The 18,808-nt window shown below is 34.9% G+C and overlaps 1 protein-coding gene across 32 annotated transcripts in view; it reads left to right on the forward strand.

Annotated features, from left to right (window-relative positions):
• ANK2 (ankyrin 2) overlaps positions 1–18,808 on the forward strand; it is a 688,006-nt gene that overhangs the window by 524,091 nt on the left and 145,107 nt on the right. For 16 of the 32 annotated variants that reach the window (XM_082389568.1, XM_082389584.1, XM_082389586.1 and 13 more), the window contains exons 5-9: positions 4,590–4,688; positions 8,534–8,719; positions 9,170–9,193; positions 12,182–12,280; positions 13,616–13,714. In XM_082389568.1, coding sequence (XP_082245694.1) covers positions 4,590–4,688; positions 8,534–8,719; positions 9,170–9,193; positions 12,182–12,280; positions 13,616–13,714 — 507 coding nt within the window. The remainder of the gene's footprint in view (positions 1–4,589; positions 4,689–8,533; positions 8,720–9,169; positions 9,194–12,181; positions 12,281–13,615; positions 13,715–18,808) is intronic. The other 16 variants (XM_082389582.1, XM_082389587.1, XM_082389588.1 and 13 more) reach the window with 1 other exon arrangement.

The raw sequence follows: 18,808 nt of genomic DNA on the forward strand, positions 1-18,808 counted from the left end.
CGCGGCCTCTCTTGTTGCGGAGCACAGGCTCCAGACGCGCAGGCTCAGTAATTGTGGCTCACGGGCCTAGATGCTCCGCGGCATGTGGGATCTTCCCAGACCAGGGCTCGAACCCGCGTCCCCTGCATTGGCAGGCAGATTCTCAACCACCGCGCCACCAGGGAAGCCCCAGATGTAATTTTTTATCCAGTTGAGCTCTGTGTCCTTTTATGTTCTCCTTATACCCAACACATAACTTTTTTTTTTTAAAGAAACTAACTATATATGTGTTCACTGAACTGTAGTACAGTAGTTTGGTTACTTGCCCATCTCAGCCCCTGGGCAGTGAGCTCCTAATAAACAGGGAGCTTTCATCTCTGAATCACCAAAGCTGAGCACAAGGCCTAGCAGCGAAGAGTCACCAAACACAGTTTTAGTGAATAAATAAAAATGAATGGCAAATAATTAATAATTTGCCATGGAGAGGGATAATGTTCAAAATATTTAATAACCAGTTGGTAGAGGCACCTATTGGTCACCCTGGAATTACCCTAACAACAAATAATGCTGTACTTGTACGCATCCTTCAAGTATCAACCTGGGCTCCGGATCTCTTTGACTTTTTTATACCAAAAATGAGAAAATGCATATACTTTCATACTTACCTGCAGCCAGACTATTTTAGAAAAAGGTGGAGACATAATATATTGGAAAGCACTTGGGTACATGGACACAGGAGCCAATAATCCTGTGTGGTTGACCTATTTATGTGGGAAGATAAAAGCCTTCCTATAAAATGTACAGTGGTGTTGAAGTGCTGCCATGCCCTTTCCCAATTACCCAGAGGTGTGCTTCACATTCTCTGGTGGACTACTTCTTGTTAAATTGCATCAGTAAGTTAAGGAAGGATAATTTCCCACATCTTTAAGACCTGTAGTAAATCTTTACTGCCTTCTTACTTCATACGTTTAGTAACAGTAAATAGCGCCCCCTCCTTCTAGCCAAGGTGTTGTCTTAGCTCATGTTCCCTTCATCATTTAAATACACTATCGCAAATATTGCAAAAGCTGATTAATCCCTTACTTCCATTCTTGAATCCTGCCATCCCAAGCCAAGGCATCTGTGGTCACCAGAGTGAACTTTCCAAAATGCATGTGTGATCCCTGCCCAAAACCATTCAGTTGTTCTGCATCACCTAAAACAATGTCCTTGGGGCAGTTTATTAAATTGAGCCTTTTAAAAAGATACATGTACTTTGGCTTCATATATGGAGACTACAATTCAGGAGAGGCAAGGTGGTCCCTAGGCATTCTTACAAGTTTCCACAGGAGATTCTATAACACAGCCAGGCTGCAAACCACACATCCACGTGATCAGATCCCAACTCCTTTACGGGGAAGAAGGCTGGCCATGTACTGGCTCCTGTCTGTCACTTCCAGTTCATTTATTAGCTGGGAGACTTTGGCCAAGTTACCTAAGTGTTTGAGCCTCAACTGCCTTATTTCAACTGGGGATAATAATACCAATGTTACAGCACTATTCTAAAGATTAGAGATGATGTTGGGCCATTTAATCTATCATCCAAACTGAGATACTATTAATAATTACTCCAAGATAACTATGCATAAACTTAGACCGTCCTGGGGAAACCGGAGCATGTGGTCCTGGTAATTTGAAGCAGTAGAGTCAAAGCATTTCCCACAGTGAATGGCATAGAGCAGAAGTTCAAGAAATCATTTTTATTTTTATCGTTCTTTATACGTGCCTCCCACTCTGCTGGAAGGCCTTGCGTGCTGAGGTTGTGGCACAAGGAGCAAATGGTGTTCATGATGCCCTCTAACCGAGAGACTGATCGTTTGTCTGTCACTGCCCTTTCCCCACCAGATACTATATGTTGTCAGCCTTGATATTTCTCTATTTTTTATATTTTCCCTTTTCTTTCTCTATTACTCTAGCCCACCATTAACGCTTGCAGGGCCCAGGACAAGACTGCAAAAGAGGTCCACTTACAGTATATTTTTAAAACTAAAAGCTATATATCAAGCTAATAAACTATCAAATAAGTTTCTCCTATCCTCCTACCTTGATAACTATATCTTTCTAGCAATATGATAGGTCTAAATTTAGACTTCTTAGAAACCTTGGAGTTCGTTCCATGCAGGATTGGGGCTGATTTTGCACTCTGGCCCCTCTCCTCTCCTCATCCCCTGCCCCATCTGCACCACAAGAGCATCATGTGTAAAGGTGTACACACCCCAGCCTGCACATTCAAGCTCTGTTCATCTCCTAACTTCCAGCCTCCCTCACAAACAACTCTGTAAGAGTGTGTATTAGACTCCTGTTGCTGCTGTAACAAATTAGCACAAATTCAGTGGCTTAAGATAACACAAGTTTATTCTTGTATAATTTTAGAAGTCTGAAGTCTAAAAGCAGTCCTACAGGGCTAAAACCAAGGTGTTGGCACTTCTGGTTCCTACTTGAGGCTGTAAGTGAGAAGCAGTGTGGTATCTTCTCTCTGACCTCCTGCCTCCCTCTTATAAAAACCTTTTGTGATTATATCAAGCCTACCTGGATAATTCAGGATAATCTCCCCATCTCAAGATCTTTAACTTAATCACATCTACAAAGTTCCTTTGACCATTAAGTTAACATTTACAGGTTCTGGTAATTAGGATGTGGGCATATTTGGGGGTGTTATTCAGCCTACTGTAGGGTATGCCTACCTGTGGACCCTTGGGACGATGAACCCAAGGAAAAAATCTGAGCCAGCACTGGAACCACACTTGGGGCTGTGTGGGCAGGAAGTCTGGGTGGTTTCATGTCTGGTGTGTGATCTGGAAGCAGGGGAGCTGCAGGATGAGGATGGGCATGCCCCCTTGGCCCTCTGGATCCCTTGCCCTGATCAGCTAGAAGAGGTCTCTCTAAAGTTCAGGACCCAGCACAAGAGCCTAAAGGTGGCACATCTCTCCTTTCCCCTATTCATCTGGTAACCACAGTCTATTTCCCTTTCTTCTGATCTACACACAAGATTCTGTCAGAGGGAAGCATGTAAGCAAATTGTTTTATTCTGTTCAAAGTTCTTTTTGCATCCCTGCCTTTTACTTGTCGTGAAAGAGCCCCATTCCACACCCACTCATTGTTTTTAATCATCCTCACTGGCTTTCCCTTCCTTTGAATCTCTAATTCCATCCTTCCGCCACCTCTTCAGTTCTTAAAATACACAAGATTTCACCTATTTTCTGTGTTTTAAAAAATATGCTCTCCAGCTAACGTTATTCCTGAATCCTACAAAATTGTCAGTTCATTCCGTTTGTAATGTTTCTTAGTTTTAAAGTTTCCACCATCATTTGAAACCTACAGATTTTCTTTTGTAATCAAATTTAAAATTACTTTTCTTGTAATACTTGTATACTCTGTATTTGTATTTCGCTCTATCTTGACCATTTTGAATAATGTTTCCACACTTATACAAGGTATACAGAATTTTTCAAAAAAGAAAAGAATTTTTCAAAAAAGAAAAAAAATTTTCTCTCCTTGTAAATTTTTGGAAATACCTGAAGTTTCGTCTATGTTTTTACTCATTCTCATTAATGTGTGGAATTTTTAAAGTAATCAACTGTCTTTAAGACTCTGACATAATTTTAAGAGAATGCTGTGTTTTGAGAATTGATTATTTCACATTTTCTTTTTTAAATAAAGTTTTGTGGGTTTTTACCTTAATGAAGTATTATATGTTGCAAAGGATCTAATGAAAAGGAAATTTGCCAGTTTATACTTAGTTTCAAACTCATGTTACAAAATTTCAGTGCTTTAAAAAAAAAAAAACTATGACTACATAATGTTATCATATTACCGTAGTATGTACTCCATGAGGGCAGATGCCTGTCTTGTTTATCATTGTTTCCCAGTGATGGGCCAGCTACCAGTGTTTGGATTTTTAGTAAATAATTGAATAAAGGAATATGAGAATTAACGAATGATAGAATTTCAGAATGGCTTTTAAAAAGTAATGTAAAGATGTTCAGTATAAATCATGCTACCTCAAGCAGAACATTGAAATACAGATTTTTAAAATTTTCAATCAGCTTTGCAATCTCTCAGCTTATTCTGATATGAGTAATAATTTATACTTTTAAGGGTGTTGAAATGTATATATTCAAGATAATCGTCATCTGTTTAAATAGTTTATGAATTGATAAATATAAGTGATACTACATAAATATTACTTTATATAGATATTATATATAATGAATGATATCTGTTATAGAATTATATAGATAATAAGATACTAAATATCTTTAGTTTTAACACAGTGTTGGGTGATAAGAAATGTGAATCTCTGGTGCTGAAATGAAGGCAGGAAATGAGGGGGGTATTTCTTCCCTTTCTCCTCATTCTTTCAAAAATTGTGGGTGGGAATTGGTTAACTTTGATTTGTCTAGTTTTCTGATGGTAAATGCATGTATGACTTCTTCAGTGTGAAGGTATGCTATATGTTTCACCATTTCAAAGTTTTGCTTCACAGTATTCTCTCTTTCTTTGTCTTGTATTCTTCCCTGGTTTAAACTTTACAAATGATTGAAGATACCTTTTTCACTGTTTGTCCTCAGAATGGCTTCACTCCTTTATACATGGCTGCCCAAGAGAACCACATTGATGTTGTAAAATATTTGCTGGAAAATGGAGCTAATCAGAGCACTGCTACTGAGGTAAGACTGTCAACTCTAAAGACTTGAATTCTTTGATCTTAATGTCCATGTTCTTTGTATCCAGATGCAAAGGGTCTCCATTACCTTTATCCTACGAGTGTTCATGTTACTATTGTAATCTACAACAGTGGCCATGAAAGAATGACCCAGTGCACACAGTTCAATGAGTTTATGCCTTGATTTGGGATTCATGTCAATTTATTCTTACATGAAATCATGCTTCCATCAATTTGCCATTCTCTAGCTTTTGGGAGCTTTGTACTATTCTAAAATCAATTTATAGTAAATTTTATCCATCTCTTTTCATCAGTGTTTTATCTTTGTTAGGATCTAATACAATTCCTTAAAGGAAAGTTTTTTAATGATTAACAATAATTCAGAGTTATTTATGTTCACACAATTTCATGAGGAATATGTCATCAGAAAGCTGTTCATATTTTATGAAGTACAAATTATGACATGTGGTTGTGTGACTGTGATTATGGCAACAACTGAATAGAATGTTCAAAATCAATCCAATCTCAAAACATTCAGGCCATCTAGACATAAAAAGGGGTTGGAATGGGCCAACTTACAACATCACTTTCCTTTTCCTGTGTGTGTTCTCCAATAAGCCGAACCTGCATTGTATTTTCCTTCTCATTTTTGCCTAAACAGATTAAGGAGGGAGTTCAGTGATTGTTTGGAACAGTGATTTTTAAGTGACGCTCAGGATGCTTTTGAGCTTGGAGAAAATGCCTCAGTGACCACTAGAAGGTTGGGAGTAGGTGACACAGGAGAGGAGGGGAAGAGAGCTCCACTGGAACATGCCTCTCCTCACCCAAAAGCAACCAGGCTTTAGTTTTCCTATTTCATGTTCTGTGGCTCCACTGACAAAATTTTAAAACTCCTGCCCTGGAGTGAAAGATGACTGGTAGATAGATGGCTGTCACCCAGAAACTATCTTGATAACTTTTAATGTCTAATATGGCCTCCTTTCTGGACAACTAAGTCTTTAGGTGAAATAAACACGAAATCCCTTCTACCCTGCACTGTGGGGAGAGGTCATTTATAATCTATTAAATTCATGTCCAGGACCTTTGAGAGAAAACTTTTTATGGAGCCTGGCAATAACTTTCTGACAGCTTACTCTCATTAGTTAAAAACAATCCCAAGACATCACTATTAATGGGACCACAGTTCCTGTTTATGACTGGAAAACACAACTGCCTGTATAAAACGATTTCACGTTCTCTACTCAGCACACACAGATTTTACACTCCTACCACATGAGTACAGCGTGATTTTTATGATTATGATTGTATGACTTTCTGAGACACTAATTCTGTCAATGAGTAGCACGTGAATATCCTCAGGCAAAGCTTGGGTAACAGTATGAGACTATATCTCTGCATTAGGACCTCTGAGAAATGTACCGAACTATGGAAATATGCATTTGTTTTACTTTATTTCCTTGAAAGCAGAATCATTTACCTAGAGAAACCTTTACACTACAGAGTTCTACTCACCAAATAGACTTTTCTAGTGTATGATTTAGGGAAATACAGCCTGACAGCATTGTCAGCTTTCTCAAGGCTCCTCCAGTCTGGACCTCTGGAGCATCTCACTCTGCTTCCAGAAATACCCTTTTATGTATGTTGCATCAGTGGAGTCTGTGTTACACTCTGATTCTCAGAGAATTAAAACTGTCTCTTATTTCCACAAAGAAATATGACTGTTGCAAGTAAATCACATGAGGTTTTGAATCCTAGTTTAGACACATATATGCCTCTAAACAAACATATATTTGTTTTGTTTTTTAATCATTTAAATAAGTAAAATTAATTTTCCCTGACTGGATATGTATAAACTTAGTTGATTAATTCCACACCACTGGCCCGAATGGTTATCAGGAAATAAACTAATGGAAAAATCTTTGCATGTTCCCTTTTAGTCTATCATTCTGTGAATGAATAACATCTTCACAGGGCTATATGGTTGATTACTATTTGATCTTTTAGGCTATATTGCTAAATACCTTCTACAGTTGTGTGTACATGTATGAATATACCTAAAGAAGACACTTAGCCTGAACCCATTAGTAGCCCTAATTTGCAAAACTTAGTTACTAATCAAGACACTGTGACCACTTTAAAAATCAGATAATTATGAGATCATTCAGTATGGCAATGAAACTCATGTTTGAAAAGAAATATTTAAAGTGTTGAAATTTCCCATAATTATAGCAGTTAGCATTGGTAAATAAATGATGAAAAATGAAGCTACAGATTTTTAATATAGGTTTCCTTTTCATAGAGTTAGTGAAGGTACTTCAAAAAATCATTTCAAATCTTTACCCTTCTCCCATGAAGTGTAGATTAGAATGAAATCCATGTGGTGGAGGTCCAAAGTTAAATTCTCTGAAGGGAGTTCTCTGTCTGTCCAGTACCATTTTTATAATTCTCTGCTTTCTTCCTTCTTCCTGAATGTTACCAAAATTGAAGGCTAAAAACTTTTTAATTAGGTTCTGTGCTGTCAGCAAATGACTTGTCTCTAAGAAAAAATAAAGTTCACATTCTTTTAATATAAACTATCCCAGTGTTTCAGGGGGGAATCAAATTAAATGTGTGCATGGTAATGAGCTTGTTCTTTCCTCCTTCACAGAGGGCTTAATTTGTGCCAAACAAAGTTCTAAATTTAGGCTACTCTCTTTCATCTTACAGCACTACATGCTTTACTCTTCCACTCCATTAAGTAATGTATTTATTTAAAATTCAATTCTAATTTAAAAAATTCAACTCTTACTGTGGTAGTGCATATATGATATGATGCATTTGAGGGAAATGATTTTCCCTCCGAAGTCTACAGTTACCTTTTAAAAAATTACTGTTGAAAACAAATGGAGTAGTTAGATGCTGATAAATTGCCACTGTCTCTGGAATATATTCAATAGATGTACCATATCCAATTGCCCTCATCTCTTCTGTGAATGGAAACATTTAACTCTGAGACTTATTTTCAAGCTTTTGTGAATTAAAGGAGGTTTTCACATTAACAGAGCCTAGAATATATACGTATATTTTTTCTACTTATTCATCACCTTTCCATTGCTGAATACTTGTTTCTAGAGAGAAAACATAGCTTCTAATTTTTCTAATGTGGTTATCCATCTACATCTACGGCTCCTCTAACTTTGATGATCTTTGTTATTTTTTAATTGTTTGTTAAGTTTCGAATTGAAAGACTGATTTTCTTTACATTACTTAGCACAATTTTATATCTAAATGATTTAAATAATATACAATTCAACTAAGTGCAAACTTAATGAATTAGGCTTATTTGCCAAAGAATTTTAGATCATATTATGTCCTAAACTTCCCAAATTAATTGGTAACAGACCATTCCATTAACAGTTGTTGTGAGATATTTAGCAACTTGCATAGTTAATCATGTAATTTATTTCCCTGTCTTGGCTACCATATCTTTGATTCTCAGTCAGACTTGTTCTCCATTATTTCTACCCATCCCGCATTTTCCTTTCCATAAGCAGGCATTACTTAGGGTTGGTTCAAATTTTTATTTTCACATTCAAAACACATTTGAATACATCCTGTGTGCATTATGCTTTGTTAGGAAATGCAGATGTTTTGAAAAATAAATAGAATGGGTATTTTAAAAAATCTGATGAAGCCAGTACATAGTACAACAAATGATGATAATTTGCTTTAATCTTCACAGTAATAATTAATCCTTTCATTTTCCTTGTCAATCTTAATCATTAATTTGAAAATTAGATGCACTATTTCTTGGAGGTGAATCCCAGGCTTCCAAAAGTTGCCGGAAGGTTTTTTCTTGTGTTTCACCAGGATGGCTTTACGCCCCTGGCGGTGGCGCTCCAGCAAGGACACAACCAAGCAGTGGCCGTCCTCCTGGAGAATGACACCAAAGGGAAAGTGAGGCTGCCAGCTCTGCATATTGCAGCTAGGAAAGATGACACCAAATCTGCTGCACTCCTGCTTCAGAACGATCACAACGCTGACGTACAATCCAAGGTAAAAGCTGCATACATTTGTGGAAAGGCACTCTTCGGCCACCAGATTCCTCCTGGGAGATGATGAAGAAGTAGGCCATGGTGATAATGCAAAATTACTTCTGGTCATCAAAAGGGATAATTTACTTTCAGAGGTATTTCAGAAAAAAAGGGGACTGTCTCTTGAGTACAGTAAGAAAACAGAAAAAAACCTCAAGATAATTTTCTTTAAAAGGTGAGGTTCAGCTTTTTAGAAATCTGCTTATTCATTCTATTTCTATTTGTGGTAAAAAAAATAATAGAACCAGAATTAGAAAGATATAATTGTATAATGTTATAGTTGTCTTTTTTCTGTAGAATGCATTTTGGCATGCTGGAACGGTATATTCAATTGCAGAGAACAGATTGAATGTTTCCTTAATTTTGCACTGTGTAATATCTTCCCTCTTTTTCCCACACAACACTGCTTCAGATGATGGTGAATAGGACAACCGAGGTACAGTATTGCGGTTATATCAAAATATACCTTGTTTTTATTTTATTTTTTGTCCAATTAGAATAAATGCTCACTAATTTATACTAATGATTGGAACTTTCATTATTAGGGAATTAATTAATTTGGAAACTTTGCCCATAATTAAGGCAAATGGATAATTCAAAAATTTTAATATAGCATGTATTTGAAGCATTATTTAATCAGTGAAACTTTAAATAGCTTATTAGAGTAGAGCATGAAACAAGACTCTTCCGTAATATATATTTTACTAAGTGAGCTTTATTATTAACTTTTGGCCAATAAGAGATGTGACCTCCTTTCTTAATGAGAATTCTCCATTTAGAATTTAGTGAAGTGTAATTTAAGGAGGTTTCTCTGCCACTGTTTCATCCTCTTACCTAATTGCAGTTGCCCTTCTATTCTTTTTATTTTTACCACACTGTATATAATCAGTAATGATATTGAGCCTATCATGAGCAAAGCATTTACTTTTATCTTGCTTTCTTACAATAGTTGTCATGAAATCATCTATTTTCCACATGCCTAAATAAGTCCCATCAATTAACAAAATCAACAAGAGTATTTGGTTCAGAAGCCTCTGAGAGTGTGGGGGGGGGCGGGGTGTGTGTGGTATACGAGGCACTAACACAAACATTGTTGAAAGTATATTATAAAAATTAACCTATATTATAAAAATTAATCTTCAAAGGCAAGCGACTGCTTATGTAGGTTGATTTTCACTTTGCTGAGGGAATTCTTTAGACTAACATCTCATATGATCACTGGGTTGTGGGCCTATGGGGGTTTTGAGCATTCACACTTAGTATTTACCGAGAGTAGTGTATTTCTAAACCTAATATCTTGTTTATTGACAAATTTACCCATTGAGATGTGAATAGACTTGAATTATTCATATCATTTCTTCTGTTCCACGTCTGAGTGTGGAACTTAGGTCAGAGATTTTTTTTAAAAAGCCCAACTGCTTGGTGAAATTGCTCAAGACTGGAATCATACAAATTGATATATCTTAATTACTGATTTTAATACCTTTCTTTTGTAGGTGATTTTTGGTAATCGTTTACATTTTTTAAAGCAGTATTGGCTCTAATCATTATGCTGAAAGCAGCAATTTGAGTAGCTACATACTGAGTTAGAAATATTTCTTCGGGGACAATAGAATAACAAAGAGGGAAAACCCCTCCATCAATAGTCCTGTAGGAAGGTGACCTGAGCCTTCCACCTCCATGTTACTCAGGGAAAAGTTCCTCTGAGGGGCTTATACCAGCCTCATGTTGATCCAAGAGTCACAGCCTGAGGCATCATCATGGATTTTCAATGAGGCTGTGTCAGAAGATAAATTAGTTTATTTCTGCAAATAGGAAAAGTAATATTATTATACTTGAATAATTTGAAAATGATTCATCAGCAGTCACTGTGTTTTTCTGAAATTAAATTGTAACTTGAATAAAAGACGCATATTCAGGATATAACTGGGTGACAGGAAATATCAAGATAAAAATGAAAAACATCTAGTCAATTATTTCCTAAAATACTAAAGTTTGGCATTTTATAAAATAATAGCCAGGTTGTAGACTGATTTTTTTCTTCTATATTGACATTAATATTTGCCATCATGTAGACACAAAATAAAAATATCATGACCACAAGAGTAGGATTTGGATTGATAGTTACTATTCTTATTTTGTGTCTTGATTTGCTACAGTCAGAAATTATTTGCAGCTAATTTGGCTGATAGCACAGAGGAATTTCTATTACCTAAGGTATCTGAATGCTTATTTAGGCCATTTTAAAAATAAAGTCACCAAAATCTATATATCAAGTGAATAGAAAAATAATGGTTGTGATTTAGATAATGTTTCTTAGAAACAGTATTATACACATCAAAGTTCATTTCAAATAAAAGAGAACAATGCAAAATATCCTCAAAACTGCAGGATTTGATATCCAGTTTTACAGGAACAGTCTTTATTTTTCCTATAATCTTTTATTAAGCAATGAATATTATGGAGAGCAAGAATAATGCCTCTTTTCATACTTTAATAAGAAAAGAATTAATATGCTTCTACTGTGAAAATGGCAGATTTCTAACTAAATTTTCATTAGAAAAAAAAGAAAGGAAATATGCTTTTCTTCCATTTAAGATTTTCAGACTCATTTTTAAAACATTCTGATAGTAAACTATTCTCTAATGCTCATGTAATTGATTCAACTTGCTTATTTTATTCTATATCAATCTTATTTTATTGATAAAGTTTGGTTTAATTAACATTCAAAATTGGGTTCTACTTAATTTTTTCTTTATTTTATATTCATATTAATTCCAAGTATATTGTTTAATTTTTTTTAACTTTTTTTTCATTATAACAATATAGTCTGACTAAACATAGTTGTTAAAGAGGATAGAAATGTCAGGACAATGTAAATGATGTAAGATGAATTGTATATGTTCTGTAAGAATTTCTCACAATATTTTCATAGTTCCAAAGATACAATATCAACCAATGCTGTTTTTCATTTTAAAAAACACCCAAACCAAAACACAAACAAATAAAAAAAATAGAAATTTTGAGATTTTCTCTGGAGAAAACATTTTTTATTCATAATTATATTACTTCTATGGCTGGAAAAATATGCTGTTTAATCATATCGTTTTGTTCTAAAGCTAAATCAACTCAAGAAACATGGTTTCATACAGATAACAAATCTCATAAATAGATAAATTGTTAATGTAATTGGAAATAATGTTGCCAAGAAATGTAGGATATTTATTTACCTGTTTATATGTTGACTTATTTACCACTAAATTTAAATAATAGCACTGAAACTTAAAAAGTCTTATTAAAGCATTTATGATCTGAATTGCATTGTTCACGTATTAGGTAGATGTGATTTTCTTCACTAATCCAGTGACTGCAACATACAGAGGTGAAATGCTTTACTGACTGTCATTTTCTTTGCTTTCCACAGAGTGGTTTCACCCCTTTGCACATTGCTGCCCACTATGGAAACGTCAATGTGGCAACTCTTCTTCTAAACCGGGGAGCTGCTGTGGACTTCACAGCCAGGGTATGGATTAAAATAGTTTCTTTATATTTTATTTTATTTGGCCATGCTGCATGGCTTGCGGTATCTTAGTTCCCTGACCAAGGATTGAACCAGGGCCCTTGGCAGTGAAAGCATGGAGTCCTGACCACTGGACCACCAGAGAATTTGGCATTTTACTAAAGTAAAAATTAACAATGATAAAGATTTTATTTCCTTTTCCTTACCTGGATTTATCTGTGCTGGAGATATTAGATTTTCCATTTTTTTCCCTTCAAATCACAGGAAGTCGTTACAACCCAACACGTGAAAAATAGTGTGTCAGTTCACATGCACGCAAATCATTTGCAATAAGGAAGATGTTGATTCTCACATCAGTATGAGCAGTTACGTTTAAAGGTCACTCCACGAATCATGAACAAACAGCTTCAAGTTGATAAAAAATTAAACTGTTAAAACATTAAGTATAAAATGTATAACTACATTTATACTATGTCCTAACAGTGACTGTAGGGCATACAATTTGACAGGGATTTTTTTTTTTAATAAATTGAGAATTTGCTCATATGAGGAGTCTTACTGAAATAGTAAAAAGACATTATGTTGTGTTATAGTTTTAATGGTATGCTTTCACTGGAAAGAATTCACTTACATGACAATTATAAAACTCAGTGTACTTAATATGAATCAGTAAATGCAGTACTTGAATATTTGCAAAATCATAACATACCAAAAAATCAGGTACACATCCTTGACCTAATGATGGTATATGATAGCCAAGAAAAGAAATACATATAATTCATGTATATAGTATTTTTGTCCTTAGAAGTCTTATTCTCTGAAACTACATTGAGTTATTTTCAAGTTTTTCATACTGAATTATTCTGAAGAAGGTGTTTTTAAGAATCATTTTTCCATTGGGTATTGATATGTATATGTGTACTCTATTTTTAAGCACAGTAAACTTTAGGATCCCAGAATCTTTAAGTACATAAGTGTTATAATAAGAAAGATAGACTTTAGCCTAGGGCTCTATCTAGGTAGGATCTGAAATTTTGTTTCTATTGAATATTATGCCAAAGTTCTCCCTTTGTCTCTTGACTGTGATGTGTACATTCAGTACATGTGTTGTAGTTATTGACTAACTTAGTTATGCAGTTTCATTCCATTTATCATTCTCTACAGTGCTTTGTGGTTTGTGTGCTTTTCTTGTTCCTTAAAAATCAAAAGCATTGAAACCATAGAAACCTCAGATAAAATTACAAAATAGGTCACAATCTCCTTTGTGCTAATACGAAGCCATCACCATCATGCCCTGTCATACCCAACATGCTCTTGTTTGGTCTTTCCACGGTGTAGAATGGAATCACTCCTCTGCATGTGGCTTCCAAAAGGGGAAACACAAACATGGTGAAGCTCTTACTGGATCGTGGTGGTCAGATCGATGCCAAAACTAGGGTGAGTGTCTCTGTTCTTTCAATTTCCTACCATTATTATTTTTTGTATTCTTTTAGCAGACACTTTAAAATACCAGTCCCTAAACACAGGCAATGTGTTTTCAAGGAAATTGCTTTCTTGGATTAGATTTAAACCTCATACAGCATTTAAAGGTTGCACATCATATGTAAAGTGGAATTAATATTTGCTCGTAAGTGCCTGGAGAAACAGAATACTAGCTCCTCAATGAGACAGTTTTTCAAGTCCTTGCTTATTGATTTTCATGGAACAAAGATCAAAGATTGAACTTACTCATCTCTGATTTGGCTAGCTGTAAATATCAAGAACCCAAACTCATTTGCATACATTAAGCTATGAGAGTGTGGTTTTTATGTAAAATACTTTAATACATGTTGAAAATCTTTTGCTTCGAACTTTTCAGCTCCTAAGTCATTTTTCTTAAGTGGTTATGCTATAGGGATCTGAGCAGGAGCTCTCCTATTATGCTTATGGAAAAAAAGGCATACAGTTATTATGTTGCACTTTTACTCATGTCAACTCGCTAAGAGGCAGTGCCCTTCATACATTTCAAACTTGTTGAGTTAAATATAATTCTGAGTTTTTACGCACTCCCAACAAATAAATCATAAGATAGGCAGGACAGTACACCTGTTGAAAGTGCAGACTATGAATGCAGATTACCTAATTTCAAATCCTGCTTCTACTGCTTACAAGCTGAATGACATTGGCAATTTACTTGCCTTCTCTGAGCTTAGGCTATAATACTACCTACCTTATAGGGTCGTGTGAGAATCAACTCTTAGGTATTTTTTAAGGGGCGTTTAGTAAATTACTTAGCTACTCATAATTTTTTATTATGTAATGGAAATTATGCACAATTACTTGCTTAAACATTAAACTAAACTAGTATTGTACTTTAATATTAATTCTCTGGAGTAGACTTGATTAATCATAGACTTAAGCAAAACTTTAAACATTCCTATTATATAAAATTTTGAAATATATGGTAGAAGAAGTCTATGGAAGTTGGTAGATAAAATATGTCCCTTGTGATATTTTATCTTCACTTTGTTTAATTCTGGGACTTTGCATTCTCATAGTCCAAGGAATAAGGATCCAGTTTAATTCCCTTGCAAATCTTGAGGCTAACAAATATTTTGTTTAATAAACCTTATCATCTTTGAGCTTCTAGAAACTACACCAATCCCAGACTATACATTTTGGGTTTTAATGACCTCAGGAAATGTTGCTTTCTTAATCTCATTTCTTTAAGACATTTGGTCCAGAGCAGTTGTATCATATTATCATCTGGGAGTTCTGGAGTGGTTTGCTTTGTCTATCAAGATCTTTGTTGCGGTGTCCATTGTCTTTGCATCAGAGTTTTATATGGTTTCTACCCTTCGCTTTGATGGCATGCCTTTTCCCTTGCTATGCTGTAGGTGTGCAGAATTTGGAACAATTACATATAATGCTGCATGCTTTGCTTACTTGTTCTCTATATTTAAAGGAAAGAGTTTCTGTACCTCCTCCTTTAAGTACATTTCTAACATAATGAGTCCCTTTACACTTACCTTTCTGTTTCTCTTGAGACTCTCTAATAATTGAGAGTACCAATGGAAAGACAGCACTTTGTAAATGCAAAAAACTTTTACCTTGGTCAATGTCTTAAGGATGCACATTGCTCTTATTAATGCTTTTCTGGAGTATTCATTCATTATTGAGGCAATTGATTTTGTTTTTATTGATCATCACAATATTTGCTTTTTTCTTTAAAAGATGCTCTAATTTGCATTCCCTACATACATTTGCATATACAGTTTAAAAGTCTAACTACAAATAGGCATTGTTTTTTCATAAAAGAGTACTAAGAAATGGAGAGAAATGGATTCTTATGCTAGTTCTGCCATTAACTAATTGTCCTTGAGCAAATTAACAATGAAATGTAAGCCTTGGTTTATTATTCTTGAAGGGAATATTTGGACTGTATTTCATCCAGTGTAGCCTTTAGATATAGCAAATCAATGGAATTTCATTCAAGAATTTATAAAGTGAAAATGGATTTTCTAATTATACATTGTACAGACATTCTGTTCATTCCTTCCTTAAACAAATAGTTATTGATTTCCTACTTGGTGTTGTGAACCCTAGAGATAACAGCAGTTAACAAGACAGACTATATCCCTTTACTCAGAGATGCAAATCAACAGTACCCAAGGGATTAGGTTAGCAGTGTACTGGTAAAAGTTTAATAATCAGCTCTTCAAAAAAATAAAACAAAAAGCTCTGATTTGTAACCTTTGCCTTTGATGATTTCCATGGTGTAAATACTTCCATACTTTCACCATGGCCAATTGGAGCTACCAATATGGTATCACTGAATGCAGAATTGGGAAAAGATGTGCAAAAAATTGACTCTCACTAGTGTGTGCAAACTGGTTCCAGTACAACCTAAGGATGAGTCACAGAAATGAAGGTGGTACTGAGTTTTTCCCTGTAAGTGAAAATACTTCCTCATCTCTAAGGAGTAGGATTTTAAAAACAGTTAGGTTCTTTTAGTTTTGACTATAACTATCAGACCTGTATCCTCTTACCAAAAGTAAAATCAAGTAGGAGGTAAATACTGAAATGCAGTGCTGTGGTCTGGAATCAGGAGGCCAATTCTGGAACTATAATATTTGATTACTAAGGGAATATGGTTTGCTTTTTCTTTTGTCCTTTAAAAATATATTTTAAAATTAGAAAATGTTATACTTGTTTTTGACTATCTTTTTAAGTAACACAATAGTGTGTCTTTATATGGAATTTAAAATAATATTAATATTATTGTTTCATTTTTTTCACAGAGGTCTCAATTTCCCGTAGCAGTCAAATTAGTCATAAACATTCTGAATTTAGTATGTTCCATCAAAAGTTTTCCCTTGGTCTTATTATTTTCTCACTTATAATGTTTTCATTATTAGGAGAAGAACAAGATATATAAAGGCTTTGGTGTAATTAAAAAAAAAACCATACCCGTAGTTTCTCCACCACTTTCACCAGCACTATGTCAATCACTGAGACATTTTGCATCTCATTGGCATTCTTATCATTGACTAGAATCTAGTGTGAAACTCTGAGACATTTTCACCGGAGCCCTGGTTTTCTGATATCTGAAAAACCCCATTTTAATGTTAAAACAGAAATGTTATAGCTAAAATGATATTATTAATTCAAGTTTTATTAAAGGCATTATTCATTTTTATTTTTAAACTTATTTTTTATTTAAATGTGGAAATACTTCCTATAAGGATTATGGCTAAAATATTGAAATACATATTTCAATGCAAACAATAAAAGTATACAAAAAACATTAAAGGATGATGAATGAAAAACAATACATGAGAAAAAGGGATCACCCTTGCTACTTGTTATTAGGAGTAATAATTAAAATAATAACAATAGTGGCTACCAATTGTCATATGCACACGATGTTCTGGGCACCCTGCTAAGTACTATACAAATATCATCTTAATTCATCTTCCTAACAACTTACAAAGTATTATTATTTTCTTGTTGAGAAAATATGGAGGTCTCCATTTGAGAAATGAGACTACCAAGGGGAAAAATGAGTTCCAGAGGAGTTATATAACTTAACCTAGGACACACAGCTTAGTAATTAGCAGAGCCTATATTAGTACACAGAATTCAGGATACACTGCTGGAAGAATAATCTGAGAGGGAAGAGAGGAAAAGATAAGGAGAGAAATGGTCGTAAGAAGCTAATGCTGTGGGTTACCAGCTAGATGAATGGTGTCCCTTTAAGAATTACTGACATCACCATGTGATTTGAACTGATTCCAGTGAAGAAAAAAAGAGAACACAGGGAAGGGGACTCTGGAGGGGAGAAAAATGTAAACTTCAAACACAGTCTTAAGAATTTAAAAAAAGAAAAAAAAAAGATAATGAACAGATCATAGTCTCTAAGAGTAAAAACTAAATTAAAAGAGTAAGTTAAAAAGTTCTTGAATACAAAACCTTTTGATAAAGATTTTATGGGGGACAATAATGAGACACTGCACTTTGTAGAAAATATCCAAAATCTACCCAGATTGAGCATGTTGGGCAACTTGAATTTGATATAATTCACATGTCCTTTATAAGAGCAGATAAACTACATCACTAAACTGTAAGATTTAGACCCAATTATTTAATCCTTATTGTTCCTTGATGTTCTTGCGGGTTTATTAAGTACTCTCCATATTTTCCTGTTGTTGTTCTGAGAGCATTTTAGAGGTTTCAACATGATTACACAATGAATATTTCATGTAATCCATAGAAAACATTACTCTACCTTTTTAAAAATGATGTAAGGCAGCATCCCCTCATTTTTCAAACAAGGCTGTAAATTAAACAGGGTAAGGAAAAGCATCCTCATTTGACATATCGTGAAGCTGAGCCTCAGAGAGCCTCACCCATGATGGGCTGACCTGAGACGCACACCCAGAGCTCTGTGATTCCAGGGCCTACACGCTGGACCGTGCACAGCATGCCTTCATTCGCTGTGTTGGATTTCTCAAACTCTAGATCTCAATGAAGCTCCCACCAAGAACATGTTTGAGAAATCAAGCTGTATCTAACTGCTATTTCACTTATATAGCAACCAATGCTCTGTGTTTCCACCATAGGGCACTGAGGACAAGTTACAAAAGCCTCGTCATTTTAATCACTTTGCCCACACAGTTTGTCTTTTAAGCTCCTTTTGGCAAACTTTAAAATAACTTGGCATCCCAACTACAGTAGTTACATACTTTTTTCTCAAAAGACAGTCTTTTCATGCTAATTCCCGGGTAATCAAAACTGCAAGGTCTGTTTTGGTTATTTAGTATCTCAATACTGGCTAAATAGCTTTAACAAAGCAAGGAATAATTATCATCAAGGTCCTAGACAAAAACAGATGACACACTCCAATTTGATAATTTGAATAGAGATTATTAAAGGGCTTATTTATACCATTGTGGCTGGACTGAAGGGGAGGCACAAGGGATAGTGGGGTATCCTTGGAGCTAGTTAACAGCAGGGCTCATTACCAACCCTAGACCTGAAAGGTGAGAAGTA

This window comes from Balaenoptera borealis, assembly GCF_965194805.1.
Source record: "Balaenoptera borealis genome assembly, chromosome: 4".
NCBI lineage: Eukaryota > Metazoa > Chordata > Mammalia > Artiodactyla > Balaenopteridae > Balaenoptera > Balaenoptera borealis.